This window comes from Pan paniscus, chromosome 15, assembly GCF_029289425.2.
Source record: "Pan paniscus chromosome 15, NHGRI_mPanPan1-v2.0_pri, whole genome shotgun sequence".
Classification (NCBI taxonomy): domain Eukaryota; kingdom Metazoa; phylum Chordata; class Mammalia; order Primates; family Hominidae; genus Pan; species Pan paniscus.
Genome location: NC_073264.2, coordinates 107,588,434 through 107,603,818, shown reverse-complemented (window position 1 = coordinate 107,603,818; position 15,385 = coordinate 107,588,434). Strand labels below are relative to the sequence as shown.

General features: G+C 42.8%; 2 gene segments (V, D, J or C); both read left to right on the top strand.

Moving 5' to 3' along the window:
- Positions 1-745: 745 nt before the first annotated feature.
- LOC100987802 (immunoglobulin heavy variable 3-30-like) lies at positions 746-4,032 on the top strand. The segment is given in 2 exon segments: positions 746-890; positions 992-4,032. Coding segments are annotated over 2 exon segments (375 nt in total).
- Positions 4,033-10,043: 6,011 nt separating this feature from the next.
- On the top strand, positions 10,044-12,141 carry LOC117974261 (immunoglobulin heavy variable 4-61-like). The segment is given in 2 exon segments: positions 10,044-11,428; positions 11,511-12,141. Coding segments are annotated over 2 exon segments (474 nt in total).
- The last annotated feature ends 3,244 nt before the right edge of the window (positions 12,142-15,385 follow it).

The window sequence follows — 15,385 nt, the reverse complement described above, 5'->3', positions numbered from 1 at the left end:
GTTGTGAGTTAAATTTCAGAGGAGTAAGAGAAAGATTTAGGGATTAATTTATTCAAAAGCTGACTGAAGTGCGCGTGAATGGTTGCAAACATAGGTCTACATTTTTCAAATCATTCACCATAAATTTGAATTACTTATTAATTACACTCGAATAAAGCAATAACAAAGAAACTGATGAGATAATATTTGACTGAATTGTAGCAATAAATAGATTGATATTAACACAAGGAATATAACTGACTTCCAAAAACATACACATGAACCATGGTTGACTCTGCGTATTTAGGTAAATCACAGAAAGTTGTCATAACAAATGGGGAATCCTGCAGACTTCACTAGGCATGGTCCACGCTGCCCTGGAGTTATCTCAGGGGAGCTGCCTCCTCCAGTGGTTAGAGCACAGGCCCAGGTAATGGGACTAATTGTTTTTAGATGTGTTATCTTAGACACTGCACAACTGCTGTGTTCTCTATGTAAATTATCTCCTGTAAAATATAACATTGAAGCCTGCATTAAATATATTGTGTATATATGTAAGAATAAAATAAAGTTATGAGAGCTAAGTGTTAATCAAGGCACAATCATATAATATATAACTATATTTTCCTGAATGATGCAATTATTACCAATCTCCCCCAGGACACTTCATCTGCCCTGAGCCCAGCCTCTCCTCAGATGTCCCACCCCAGAGCTTGCTATATAGTGGGGGACATGCAAATAGGGCCCTCCCTCTACTGATGAAAACCAGCCCAGCCCTGACCCTGCAGCTCTGGGAGAGGAGCCCAGCACTGGAAGTCGGAGGTGTTTCCATTCGGTGATCAGCACTGAACACAGAGGACTCACCATGGAGTTTGGGCTGAGCTGGGTTTTCCTTGTTGCTCTTTTAAGAGGTGATTCATGGAGAAATAGAGAGATTGAGTGTGAGTGAACATGAGTGAGAAAAACTGGATTTGTATGGCAGTTTCTGATAACGGTGTCCTTCTGTTTGCAGGTGTCCAGTGTCAGGTGCAGCTGCTGGAGTCTGGGGGAGGCGTGGTCCAGCCTGGGAGGTCCCTGAGACTCTCCTGTGCAGCCTCTGGATTCACCTTCAGTAACTATGGCATGCACTGGGTCCGCCAGGCTCCAGGCAAGGGGCTGGAGTGGGTGGCAGTTATATCGTATGATGGAAGTAATAAACACTATGCAGACTCCGTGAGGGGCCGATTCACCATCTCCAGAGACAATTCCAAGAACACGCTGTATCTTCAAATGAACAGGCTGAGAGCTGAGGACACGGCTGTGTATTACTGTGCGAGAGACACAGTGAGGGGAAGTCAGTGACAGCCCAGACACAAACCTCCCTGCAGGAACGCTGGGGGGGAATCAGCTGCAGGGGGCGCTCAGGAGCCACTGGTCAGAGTCAGCCCCGGAGGCAGGTGCAGATGGAGGCTGTTTCCTGTCAGGATGTGGGACTTTGTCTTCTTCTGACGGTTCCCCAGGGAACCTCTTAAATTTAGAAAACTGTGCCTAACAATGTCTTCTCTATGCATATAAGGACCTTTTCTCCCTGGCACAAAATGCAGATTGACGCTGACACGGATGAAAATTCCTCAACCATGGTCACAACCATCAGAGTCCAGAGTAACCTCAGGGCTTCCCGGTGAGTCTTCTCCAATCAGAACCAGGACAGGGACCTCAGTGAGATTCCCTGACTGGAACAGTCTTTACGGGTCCTGGTCACAGACAATAGAGAGGCTGAACCAGGGTCAGCGTCATGTAGAACCTCACAGATTTCACGTCTGATCCTTCTCCGGACACGAAAGTATGCAAATCAGTATCAGGAACGATCTGGTGCTTCTTTTGTTCCTAATCCATTTACTTTCTTTTTTCATCGTTTTTCTCCTTTTTCCATTTGTTTTTCCTGCTTTTTGCAAAAGGGAGATGTTTTCCCTGTGAGATGTAGGGGATGACATTTTTGGGGGATGGCTGGAACATCCAATATCCTCAGGGCCGGCCGTCAGTAAGTGCAGGTTGGAAGTCTCAGAAAGAGCTGAAGCTGCTTAATCACCGTGGAGTTTTACCTTCTCCAGTTCTGTTCTGATGGAATCAGGGCCAAGCAGGTTATCAATGATAATCTACCTAACATAGAGTCAACCGATTCCAGTTTTAATAACGTGTGTTAAAATTCACACCACCACCTGGATTAGTGTTTTGTCAAATCAATACACAGTATTGTCCAGCCAAGTAGACCCAAAGACGGACCGTTACTCATGGAGAAAAACATTAACCTGAGTTGTAGGTTCTTACAGTGTTAAAGGTGTAAAACTGATTATTAAAAATGAGGCTATTTTTCTTTTTGCTGTTGAGTTGTAGAAGTTTCTTTCACATTTGGACATTAAACTTTTTCAGATATATGGCATATTATCCAATTCTGTAAGTTGTAGTTATTTTGTTGCTTTGCAGAATCTTTTTCATAATCTATTCCCACTTGTTCAATTCTGCTTTTTTTGTAGGTGATTTGAATGTAAAATCCAGAAAAAGATTGCTAATTTTTTGAGGGTTGAGAGTTTTAAAATTACAGGTATTACAGTTAGATATTTGAGGCATTTGGAGTGAATTTTTGTGTTTATTCTAACCTAAAATTCTTAATTCTTTTCATGGGAAAATCCAGTTTTCATACCACCCTCTTTGGAAGACACTACAATTTAGACATGTCATATTGATGGTTCTCATGCTAAAAATCAGCTCGTCATCAATATGTGGGTTTATGTCTAAGCTCTGTGTAGGTATTTATGCCAGAACTTTCTATGTTTTTAATAAATGTTGAGGCCTGGAAGTGAAATGCCTAAAGCTTTCTTCTTGCCTTGTTACAGATATTAGACCAAAATATTCTAACCTTTTACTATTGAGTGTAATAATAGCTGTGGCCTTTCTTAACGGCTTTTATTATGTTCAAGTTGTTTTCTTGTCTTCCTACTTTGTTCATAGTTTTTATAATGAAACTGATTTTTTCAAATTCTTTTTCTGTGTCTGATGAAATGTTACTGAGATATTTTTTCTTTAGTTTTTTAATGTGGTGTACCAAACTGATTGATTTGAGAATGTTGAATCAAGTATGCATCTCATGCAGAAGTTTGAGTTGGTCATGGTGTACGGTCTTCTAAAAAGCTTTGGAGCTCAGTTTACTATTGTTGGGGATTAATTCATGTCTACTAATGATATTGGTCTGTAGTTTTCTTTTATTGTGGTGCCTTTGTCTATTACTGGTAATACTATCATGGTAGCCTCATAGAAAGAGTTTAGAAGGTATATGGCAGACTACCTTTAAAATAGATTTTATCAGTGGAGAAATGGTGATAGTTTTTTCTTCACTTTTCTGTTGGGAAGAATTTTATGTTGTTTAAAAGATATTCAGAATGACTTAACCTGGTTTATGAGCTTTCCTTCTATTCCTTTCTTCCATTCTTTTTGAAGAACTGCTTACCTTTCCTATTTATTTTTAAGTTTGTTTTTAGACTTATGCAATCCATTTTTCGGTGAAACTTGGTGGAATTTTTTCTAATAAATTAGAAAAAATACATCATTTAATTGACTATTTTATTCAGGTTGATTTGTTTAATATTTGCTAAAGGCCAGTTCTTTAAGCTATGACATGTAATAAATCCCAAATGGCAGTACCTCATTGTTTACTTAGGTTTTGTACTTATATTTTTCAGAGGAAGAACCACTACTGTAAATTGTAAATAGCCAAGACATAATTGTATTGTATGCAAATCTGTGACTGTTTACAGTGTCATCTCTGAGAAACAGATAAAGTTTATTTACTATATATATATAAAGAGTTAGGAAGGTGGACTCCTCACCAATTTTTGAAAGAGTTACAGAAGGGCTGGCATTACCTCTTTAAATGTTAAGGTTCATTTTATGATGTAACAGATAACCTATCATGGAGAATGTTCAATGTGTGCTTGAGAAGGATGTATATTACGTGACTCTTGGTTGGAAGGTTCTGTAAATATCATTCAGATAAATTTGTTCCATAGTGTTGTTCAAGTTCAGAGGCACATTAAGAATTTTCTTTCTGGATTTGTTATACATTATGGTCATGAGGTATTAAGGTCTTCTGTTATTTTTGTATTGTTTTCTATTTCTTTATATCTCTTACAGTTTGCTTAATGCAGTTATATTTGTATTTGTACACATGTGTAAAACCAAAAATCATAATTGCTAAATGAGTTTTATGGCACAGTCACATTATAAGTAATATTTTTCCAAATGCTACCATTGCCACTAAACTCCTCCTGGAGTCGGACGTCTGCTCTGGGCACTGCCTTCTTCTCAGGCGTCCCACACTGGAGCTTGCTATAGAGGAGGAGGCATGAAAAGAGGGTCCATCTCCCGGTGAAAACAAGCCCAGACCTGACCCTGCAGCTCTGGGAGAAGAGCCACAGCCCTGGGATTCCCAGGGGTTTCCATTTGGTAATCAGGACTGAACACAGAGAACTCACTATGGGGTGTGAATTAAGCTGAATTTTTCTTGTTGGTATTTTAAAAGGTGACTCATAGGGAACTAGAGTGAGTGAGAGTGAGTGGATATGAGTGAGAGAAACAGTGGATATGTTTGGCAGTTTCTGACCAGGATTTGTGTGTATTTTCAGGTGTTCAGTGTGAGGTGGAGCTGATAGAGCCCATAGAGGACCTGAGACAACCTGGGAAGTTCCTGAGACTCTCCTGTGTAGCCTCTAGATTCGCCTTCGGTAGCTTCTGAATGAGCTGAGTTCACCAGTCTCCAGGCAAGGGGCTGGAGTGAGTAATAGATATAAAAGATGATGGAAGTCAGATACACCATGCAGACTCTGTGAAGGGCAGATTCTCCATCTCCAAAGACAATGCTAAGAACTCTCTGTATCTGCAAATGAACAGTCAGAGAACTGAGGACATGGCTGTGTATGGCTGTACATAAGGTCCCAAGTGAGGAAACATCGGTGTGAGTCCAGACACAAAATTTCCTGCAAAAAGAAGAAAGGAATCTGGGCCAAAGGGGACACTCAGCACTCACAAAACAGGTGCAGCCCCAAGGCAGGTGCAGATGGAGGGAGGGTAAGGGCTGCTTTCCTTCAGGATCTGTGGTTTCCTCTGCTTCTAATATTTCCCCTCTGAGCCTCTGTACATTTATGTTTTGTGCCCATCATGAGGTCCCTGGATTAGAAAACTAATTTGAAAGAGGAAATATTCTCATATGTCCCAAAAACAGATGTAAGTTTTGGAGGCATAAAAATGCATAGGAGCCGGGTGAGTCTGTAGACACTGCCACCCCACAATGCCAGACCCACAACTAGTGCTGGAGAAGGGTGGGAGTTTGATGGAGCTTCCCTGATGACCCCGTGGTCCAAGCTAAGTCCAGCAAGGCCATTGGTGCCTCGCTGAGCACAGTTGTCCATCAGGGATCTCCCATGTGTCCCAGCAGCAGCCATGCCTCAATCTCTCCACTGTGCACAGCCATTGTCTGGGAGGAGCTCCCAGGATGGGTGTCTTTGGCACACCCAGGTGATGCGTGTTAGAGTGCAGTGCAGCAGCTGGCTGCCTGGTCTATTGGGCTCCTGGATATTGGAGGGATTGGAGGTGCATTCTCAGGGCCAGCATGCTGTTTGTCAATTTTTATATAAAAACCATGTGATTTAATTCATTTTCTCAGATGACATAGATAATTAATAACACAATCTGCAAAACGTTGTAATTTTCAACTTTACCCCAACTTCATTGTTTCTGAATTCTGTGCAGGATCCAGACATGGTACTGCCCTTCTTATGAGAAATTGTTCGACCCAAACTGAAACCAGTTGTTTCTCATATACTTTGGTTCTCCCCATGTGCAAAGATCTTGATTAGAGCAAGTTTGGTACTTTCCACACACTCACCCTCACCTCCCCAGATAAAGAGCAGAAGTTCTCCTTAGACTGAGTCTGAGGGAGGAGCTGTTCCTGTACCACTCAGGGCCTGCGGAGACCCCCCAGGTGCAGCTTCACTGAGTCAGGTGTTTCACTCCCTGTGATTGCTGCTCAGGTCTAATTGTGGCTCGGAATTAGGACAGTCTTCAGGTTATCACAGGTCAATCCTATTGTAAAAATCATCGTTATCGCACACCGTGGTAATAATTCAATGTTCATTTTTCTAAACAGCAGTTTCTCTTTTTTATTTGGTTGCAAGTTTGAGGAAAGGAACATGTGATAATACTTTTTAATCTAACCTCAAAATCTACTGAATTGTTCTAGGAGACTCACAAATTGGACAGGAGTGAGCTCTTTATGCTCATAACAAATGCATGTATTTGGGAATTTCACCATGTTGTCCAGAACCTCTTAACATCAACAACTGTGTTTCGCAATGCACTTCTGGCTTGAGATCCTCACAGACCCTCTCCCTCACCTGCACTGTCTCTGGATTCCCCATCATGACCAGTGTTTCCTACTAGAATTGTATCTGCTTGCCCCTAGAAGATGGACAGGAGTGGATCAGGTGCATGGGTTGTGAAGGGAGCACAAATTACAACCCACTTCTCAAGAGTCCATATCCACATCCAAGAAACAGTTCTTACAGCTGAGCTCTGTGCCCAGTGAACACACAACTACGCATTTTGAAGCAAAAGACACAATGAGGGGCCTTCATTGTGAGCCTTGACACAAACCTCCCTGCAGGGGTGAATAGGAGCAGCAGGGGGCATTCGGGGCAGTATGGGGGCTTAGGATGATTGTTGGGGGTGAGGATGAGCAGGATCAAGGCTCAGCATCAGGGCAAGTGCAACAGGGCAGAAAAGGGGCTGTAGATGTGGGTTGTTCTCACCATCATATTTCACCACCAGACACCCTCCACTACATCTCTTCTAATGTCTGAGTGTTGATATGATTAGAAAATGGCATTTATGTAAATACTAATATGTACCCATATGGAGGTGCATCCAGTTGTCCTCTCCATCTTATGTGGACATTGTCCATCAAGCACTAAGTCCCTGTATTTACTTGAGTACCTCACACATTATGGTCAAAACAGATAGGGTCTCTTTGGCATGGTCTCTCCTCCTGCCTTCTCTCTCTGTCACACAAAAACACGTGAACTGACACACACACAGAGCTTCCCAACTTTAATTATCTGATGTATTGAAGCAAATTGATTAGTGTGCAGCTTTTCTGCTTTGCCTGCTATTCATGTTATGTAAAAATAAGAACCATGTGTTTCTCAGCTTGTTATTTCTCTAAGCTAAGTAGCATCTTTGTTTATTATACCCAGAGACCAAAAGTGATCCAACTGTTATTCAGCAGCTTAACTGGTAAACAAATTGTGGAAAATTCACTTACTGGAATAATACCCACTGTTACAATCAAGTACTGCTGGATGCACTCAACACCATGCTTAAAATAACAAGTACCTGAATAAGTAAAATAAGTCAAACAAACAAAAGTGCATACATACGATTCCACTTCTATAATTTCTATAAAGTAAAAATGAACTTAAAGTTACATAAAAAGATCTGTAGTTGACTGGGGACATGGTCCAAGAAGAGAAGGTATAGAAAGGAGAAACTACAGGAGAGCAAAAGGAAATTTCTAGGATAATTGATTTTTTCTCTGTTGGTAAAAGTGAGGATTATGTCACTATTTGTAAAATTGTACACTTTATGTAAAGATTCTTATTTGCTAATTTCACCTCATTAAAATATTGCAAATTTTAAAATGTCTAATTTGGTAGAAAAGGTAGTAGAGAGAGATGAATAAAATACATAAAATTCAGAGAGTCCTGAATACACACATGAATGGACCGTGGATCTCACTGTACTTTGAGGGAGACACTAGAATACAAAAACATAATGACAGGATTTCAGTACATGAAAGGAGCTTCTCAGACCCCAGGAGGCATGTCCAACTGCATCCTGGAGTTAACTCAGGGAGCAGGCCTGCCCTTTGGAAGGAGCCATGACACCAAGCTCCCAGCATCCATTGTAGCCGACACCATGCCAATGCCAAGAGATCTCGACTAAAATTTTCTGTGGATGTTGAGTCTGATTATGCCACACACTCACACCAAGTGAGTATGGAAAGGATAGTTACCTGTATCCTTAAGGTGTCTGCTGAGAGCAGGGCAGGTCTCATTAAGGTCCAAAGTGGCTTGATAGGGCAGGGAAGGAGACTGGCTCAGGGTTGTTATCATGGTTTGGTGGGGAGCGGGGCAGAGCATCCTACTTGCAGGAAGGGTTTTGTGGGGTTTCAAGGTCAAATTGGCATCAAATGAGGGAGCTCCTGTGATTTCTGACTAGATTTACCTTGTATGCTTAAAAAAAGAGATGATGGAGGAAAGAGCCTGAAGTTCTCAGCAGTCAGGCCTAAACATATACTCTGATGACTTACTCTAAATAGCAAGTATACAAATGATGAGTAAGAAAAGAGACAAGACTCCAATATGGGTGGACAACAGCCAGGTCTGCAGAAAACGAGAAGACTGTTTATAAGCAAAGAATAATGAGGAGAATATGGAGGAGGATTCTGGTCCAATGTCTTGTGTGTAAGCTTTTCATGATTTGAGATCATCAGCTTATTCTGAAGGTCTTAGGTCACCTGTTTTCTTCAAAATATCAGAAGTGCCAGAGGATATGAGGATGCACAGTTTAACTTCCTCTATTGAGTAGCTTTACAATCATGTGAAATTCTTAATTAATTAATTCTTTTTTTTTTTGAGATGGAGTCTCACTCTCTTGTGCAGGTTGGACTGCAGTGGTGTGATCATAGCATAGCTCACAGTGATTTTAAATTCCTGGCTTATAGAATCCTCCCACCTCAACCTCCTGACTAGCAAGTAGCTAGGTTTCCAGGGCGCTTCATCTACACTTGGCCATTCTTGTCATTCTTTTTTTTTTTTTTTTTCTTAGGTGGATTTTCCCTCTTCTTGCCCAGACTGGAGTGCAATGGTGCCATCTCAGCTCACTGCAATCTCCCCCTCCCAGGTTCAGGTGATTCTCCTACCTCACCCTCCAGAGTAGCTGGGATCACAGGCATGTGACACCATGCCCCGCTAATCTTGTATTTTTATCAGAGATGTCATTTCTCCATATTGGTCAGGCTGGTCTCAAACTCCCTACCTCAGGTGATCCTTCCACCTCAGCCTCCCAAAGTGCTGGAATTACAGGCGTGAGGCACCACACCTGGCCTCTTCATTTTTATTCATATGTTCCTTCAGCAGCCACTATGTCTTCCCACTGATTTCTTCAGTTTCTGCCTTTTCCTTTTGAATAAGGCATTATTCCTAAGGGAAGACGGGAGGTGGGCCTGGACAGGGACTTGGTGCATTCCTCTCTCCCCTCCCAGTTCTTATTGGTTTCTCCAGTGTCTGTAGAACAGCAGTTTTGATGGCTTTACCTCCACAGATAATTTCTCTTGCAATGTAGTGGTGATGGGGAGGTGTGTCTGGATGCACTTCACCTATAGTTGCTGTTTTGCTTTCCCAGACAGCACCATCCCAAGGGGTAGAGGGTGGAGCATTTTGTGATGTATCCCCAGTACTGAAGAAAAAGGCTTCAATAGCAGGAGGAATTCCTCAACTGTATACACTCTGAGAATTTAAACAATAACTTCTCTATCACACTCAAATTGAAACCATCCAATGAATATGTCTACTTTAATCGTGTGCTAACTTAAATGGCATTTGGCAGCCTCTGTCCCAGAAAAGATTATCATCTGCTCCTGTTTATTTCCCTGCAAGTCCTTATCTCTCTTCAGATTTCAGATATATTGTTTGTCCTATAACATCAAAAATTTGATGTATATGTGCTAATTTGCAGATCAGTAAGTTTATTAGCTGTTGTAAGAATAATAACATATTTTTATGGGGTGCTTACATCTCCAAGCTGAGAAGCACCTCTATGTGTAATACTAAGAAACTAGAAATGATACAAATATCAAGAAGATATATAGATAAAAAGTAATGGCATGCTAATTTACTGTAATAACATCCATCATGAGAATCAATACATTGTTGATGCTCAACATGTTTGCATCATAAGTAGTTATGTGCGACAAGCCACACAAATAGAACACATACGATATAATTCCTGTATAATTCTTGAAACTCAAAACTAAAGCATTAAATATGAAGGACTGACTCAGAATATGGTGGGGAAGAAAATATTTGGGAAGGAGGAATTGTAGAGGAACACAAGGAAACTTTTAAGTGTAATTTGTTTGTTCATTATTTGGATGGCTTTTGGGGATGCACAGGTGAGCGCGAGTGGAATTACATTTTGTTTTGTTTGTTTGTTTGTTTTTCTGAAGAGATGTGGTCCTTCTCTGTGACCCAGGCTGGAGTGTAGTGGTGGGATCATAGTTCAATGTAGCCTCGAACTTCTGGTCTCCAACAATACTCCTGCATCTGCCATCTAAGTAGCTGAAACTACCGTTGTGTGCCACCAGGCTTGGCTTGAGTACTTATTAAACTACACACTTTTAGCAATATTTAATGTATAGTAATAATGTCTCAATAAGACTATTACAAATCAATGAATGAATAATTTGTTCAGTACAGATTCATGGAAAAATAGACATTAACATGATGAGTGTCTGACATTTATGAAAATACAGCTGCATGAAATGTGCTTCTCTTTACATTCATTAGGTAAACACAATAGTGCATACACATCACACCGTGCTTTCATTACAGGAAGAAAGTTCTGAAAAAGTCACTGGGGTGAACCATATTGTGCTGGGCTAGGTTCAGGGAGCAGTGAGGCCCAGTGTTGTGACCTTCAACCATAGAATCCTAAAAAAAAAAAAAAAAAAAAAAAAAAAAAAAAAAAAAAAAGAGGCTGCCCCAAAGTCCCCATCAGTTCCTGGACTCGCCATGTGTCTGGGCCGTATCAGTGCATCCGGAGCCCCCTGGTGGCTTTAGTGATTCCTTGCTTGCCGTGCTGAGGTCTCCCTGTAGATTATGTTGGGTTTTCTGAGGCCGTTTTGCTATTTAAGACCCACTCCCTGGGACAGAGCGATTCCCTCTCAACCTGATGGAGGTTCTGAACTACAAATAACGTTAAGTGAATCCTGGTGTGTCTGAACTCACGTGATTGTTACATTAAGCTGCTGTTGCAATCTGTTTCCTCACCTGGGAAAAGAGGAGCCAGGACATAGTGAGTTGAGGCCCCAGGAAGAGAACTGAATTCTCAGAGGGCACAGCCAGCATCCTCCTCCCAGGGAGAGGCTAAAAGACTGGGGCCTCCCTCATCCCTTTTCACCTGTCCATACAGAGGCACCACCCACATGCAAATCTCTTAGGCACCCAAGGGAAACCATCACACATTTCCTTAAATTCAGGGTCCAGCTCACATGGGAAATACTTTCTGAGAGTCCTGGACCTCCTGTGCAAGAACATGAAACACCTGTGGTTCTTCCTCCTGCTGGTGGCAGCTCCCAGATGTGAGTGTCTCAGGGATCCAGACATGGGGATATGGGAGGTGCCTCTGATCCCAGGGCTCACTGTGGGTCTCTCTGTTCACAGGGGTCCTGTCCCAGGTGCAGCTGCAGGAGTCGGGCCCAGGACTGGTGAAGCCTTCGGAGACCCTGTCTCTCACCTGCGCTGTCTCTGGTGGCTCCATCAGCAGTAGTGATTACTACTGGAGCTGGATCCGGCAGCCACCAGGGAAGGGACTGGAGTGGATTGGGTATATCTCTTATAGTGGGAGCACCAACTACAACCCATCTCTCAAGAGTCGAGTCACCATCTCAGTAGACACGTCCAAGAACCAGTTCTCCCTGAAGCTGAGCTCTGTGACCGCCGCGGACACGGCCGTGTATTACTGTGCGAGAGGCACGGTGAGGGGAGGTGAGTGTGAGCCCAGACAAAAACCTCCCTGCAGGGAGGCGGAGGAGCGGGCGCAGGTGCTGCTCAGCACCAGCAGGGGGCGCGCGGGGCCCACAGAGCCCTAGGCCGGGTCAGGAGCAGGTGCCGGGAGGGCGGGGCTTCCTCATCTGCTCAGTGGTCTCCCTCCTCGCCAGGACCTCAGCTGTCCCCAGGACTCCTCTTTCTTTATTATCTGTGGTTCTTCTTCCTCACATCCTTGTGGTAGGAAAGGAAGGAGGAAGGCAAATTTTCCTCTTAGAGTCAAAGTGTCACTAGTTACTAGGAACTTTCCTACAAGTTCCTGAATGTCCCATTTTTCCTTCTTAATTAAAAAAATATATATATTCCAATACTTCTCACCATCTCTTGATTTGTGTCATCAGTTGAATTGTGCTGTCTTTGAAATTCAAATGCTGAAACCTTAAATCCAATTGATCTATATTGGAATTTTAAGGATGGAATTAAGGTTAAATGTGATCATAAGTCTGAGATTCTAATGCAATAGATCTCTTGTCTTTATAAGAAGTGGAAGAGTCACCAGAGACCTCTCACTTTTCCTGTGCACGCAGAGAAGAGGCCATGTGGAGACATAGTGGACTAGAAGGTGCAAGCCAAGAAGAAGCCGCACCAAGAACCAACCCTGCCAGCACCTGGACCTTGGACATTCAGACTTCAGAATGGTGAGAAAATCAATATTTGTTGTTTAAGCCACCCACTCCTGTTGTCTTCTTATGAAGACCCAGACAGACTAATACCACATAACTCTGTTAGCTCCTGGAGGGAGAAGCAGCCCCCTGAGGCTGGGCACATCTCTCAGATTTCCATATGAAGTAGGCAGAAATAGTAGTTCTCAAATAAAAATGTGTCATGGCCCTGTTGGCCATTTTTTTTTTTTGACGGAGTCTTGCTCTGTGGCCAGGCTGGAGTGCAGTGGTGCAATCTCAGCTGACTACAACCCCCGTCTCCTGGGTTCAAGCAATTCTCCTTCCTCAACCTCCCGAGCAGCTGGGACTACAGGTGTCCACCACCATGCCAGGCTATTTTTTTTTATTATTTTTAGCAGAGACAGGGTTTCACTGTGTTAGGATGGTCTCAATCTCCTCACTGCATGATCTGCCTGCCTCGGTTTCCCAAAGTGTTCGGATTACAAGTGTGAGCCACCGCACCTGGCCCCTGTTGGCCATTTTTGGGGCAAGGTCTCTGAAACCAGCCCTGGTGCCTGTACCACAAAATTTTCTTTTATCTTTCATGTGGATGTAAGAAATGGACAATGAGGACCAGCTGCATGGAGACTGACCACTGAACGTCTTCTGCTGTCTCCTAAGTAAGTCACAGGAAAACACACCAACATCACCAACATAACTGTTTTCCTTCAACTTCCTCGAACGAACTATAGAAATGATCCCTTAAAGTATAGTCTATTCCTTCAACTTTCACAATTTGCACTGAATCCCTTCCTAAGTTAGGAGCTACAGGGGGCCTGAGTTTTGTTCCCTTTCTCCCAGTCTTCCCCAAGTATCAAGGACAGAATAGATTTAAATTAAATTTGGCCGTCCATGCCCCCAATACCACATCAGTTTCTAACATCCTTGTCATGTACCCATCCTTCTGCGGGCACCCCACATCAGGTTGCCCAGGAATGGCCAGAAGCTGGCATCACCTTATGGGCTGAGGCTACAAGTTATACAGACGTGTGATTTCAGTCACACACACTCTACTGCAGGACACACCTGTGTTCTGAGGAGCTCAGGCGCCTGCTGATCTCAGGTCTTCTCTAATAAATTACACACCTCTTATGAATGAAGGTCCAGATGGCCCCATCAGCTGCAGAGCAGTGGATTAAAGCTCATGGGTGGGTCAGTCAGGCAGAAGTCAGACAATGGGATAATAGAAGTCAGACAATAGTCACTGAGGTTCCCGGTGTATTTTAATGGAATAAAACAATATTAGCAACAAAGGGGCAGTAAAGAAGACTGACTCTTGAAGGTATTTAAGGACCAGGAACTTTATTTGGGGGGAAAGTGAGAGACACCTTTACATGGAAAGCCCTAAAGCACATACAGCAGCTGACAGAGTGGCCACTGTGCACATGAGGGCTGAGGAGATGGATGGTAGGTTACGTTGCTCCAAGATGTTCCTGGGTGTGTGATGGTTAGACTCCTCATGCATATAGAAATAAGAGCTGGACTCAGGGAGAAACAAGGGACATACCCCATAGAAAAGGAAGAAAAAAAACAGATGGGCACCCCTGGAGAGAGCTCATTAGATTTGGTAGGTTTGAGATGAAAATTACTTCCAAAGGTTTTGATATTCTAAGCTAAATATGAATCTCTTCAATAAAGTGAGAATTAAAAGAAGAATGGAGCTAGGAGTTGAGAGAGGAAACAAATTATGAGAGAGCAGAAAGCAAATCCACCAAAACTGTCACATGACAGAGGCCAGAATGGAGCTGATGCAGCTACTTCACTATTCTGCAGACCTAGTTGACCATGTGGAGAAGGGGTTCGAACAAACGGGGACGTTCTCCAACCTTCCAAAACAACCTCCTTCTTATGCATATGCAGTAATCATGATTCTCAGGGTGGCCTTCCCAAATTTTCTCTTCTTACCTCTTCCCCCAGGGATAGAGTGTCTTTTCCAACCCACAGTGGTTTCTCTGCCATGTCCTCAGCTTCTCCTCCATTGTACTTAACCTGAAGATTAAGGATTTCATCTGGATGGAGTCTCCTGGGAATCGTCTGTTTTCTTTGGTTTCTGTTGACCACATCACAGGCCATAGGACTCAGGTTTTAGTGGATTTCCCCTGGAGACAGTGGAGGTGAATCCAGGCGTTCCACAGTCCTTACCGTTCTTCTCTTCCTGTCAGCACCGCAGGACAGCAGATAAGGGAGCTGACTGTGGATTTTTCAGATCCCCGGGAAAAAGCCTGCAAGGACTAATAGTTTCACATCTAACACCATTAGCACATGCATCCAAAATTAAAAAAAAATCCTCACTAAGTATTTCCAGGTTAGCCTGTTCCTCTCTCAGTGCCATCCCGTGGCACCTGCCCTGGGTTCAGTAACATCTGGGCCGCAGTCCTCTCTGCAAGCGTCTGCCTCCTCAGATTTCAGTCCTCTTGTTTGCTCCATGAAAGCAACTCAGATATGTTAAAAGGTTTTCTTCTTCATTTATTCATAATTTTTCAGCTTTCTTGTTAATGAGGAAAGAGTAAGATCATAGTTTCCTCATTTTTCACATTCCCATACTGAGTAACTGCTCTCTCTATGAAAGCCAGAAATTAAGGGAACAACTCAAGTATCCATATCCATTACAAGTGAATGTTAGACAATTTGACATATGATTATGAACTAAAGTACAACACAGGATTAGAATCAAGGCATCCTCATTCTCATAAAATCATGGGTACATTCACAAATAACTGCTGAGTGAAAGTAGCTAACAAATTAACAGTGCACTTCATAAACTTGTATTTGTATAAACTGCAGAAGGTACAGCTATTCTAAAGCAACAGAGAAGATTACATATTGGTG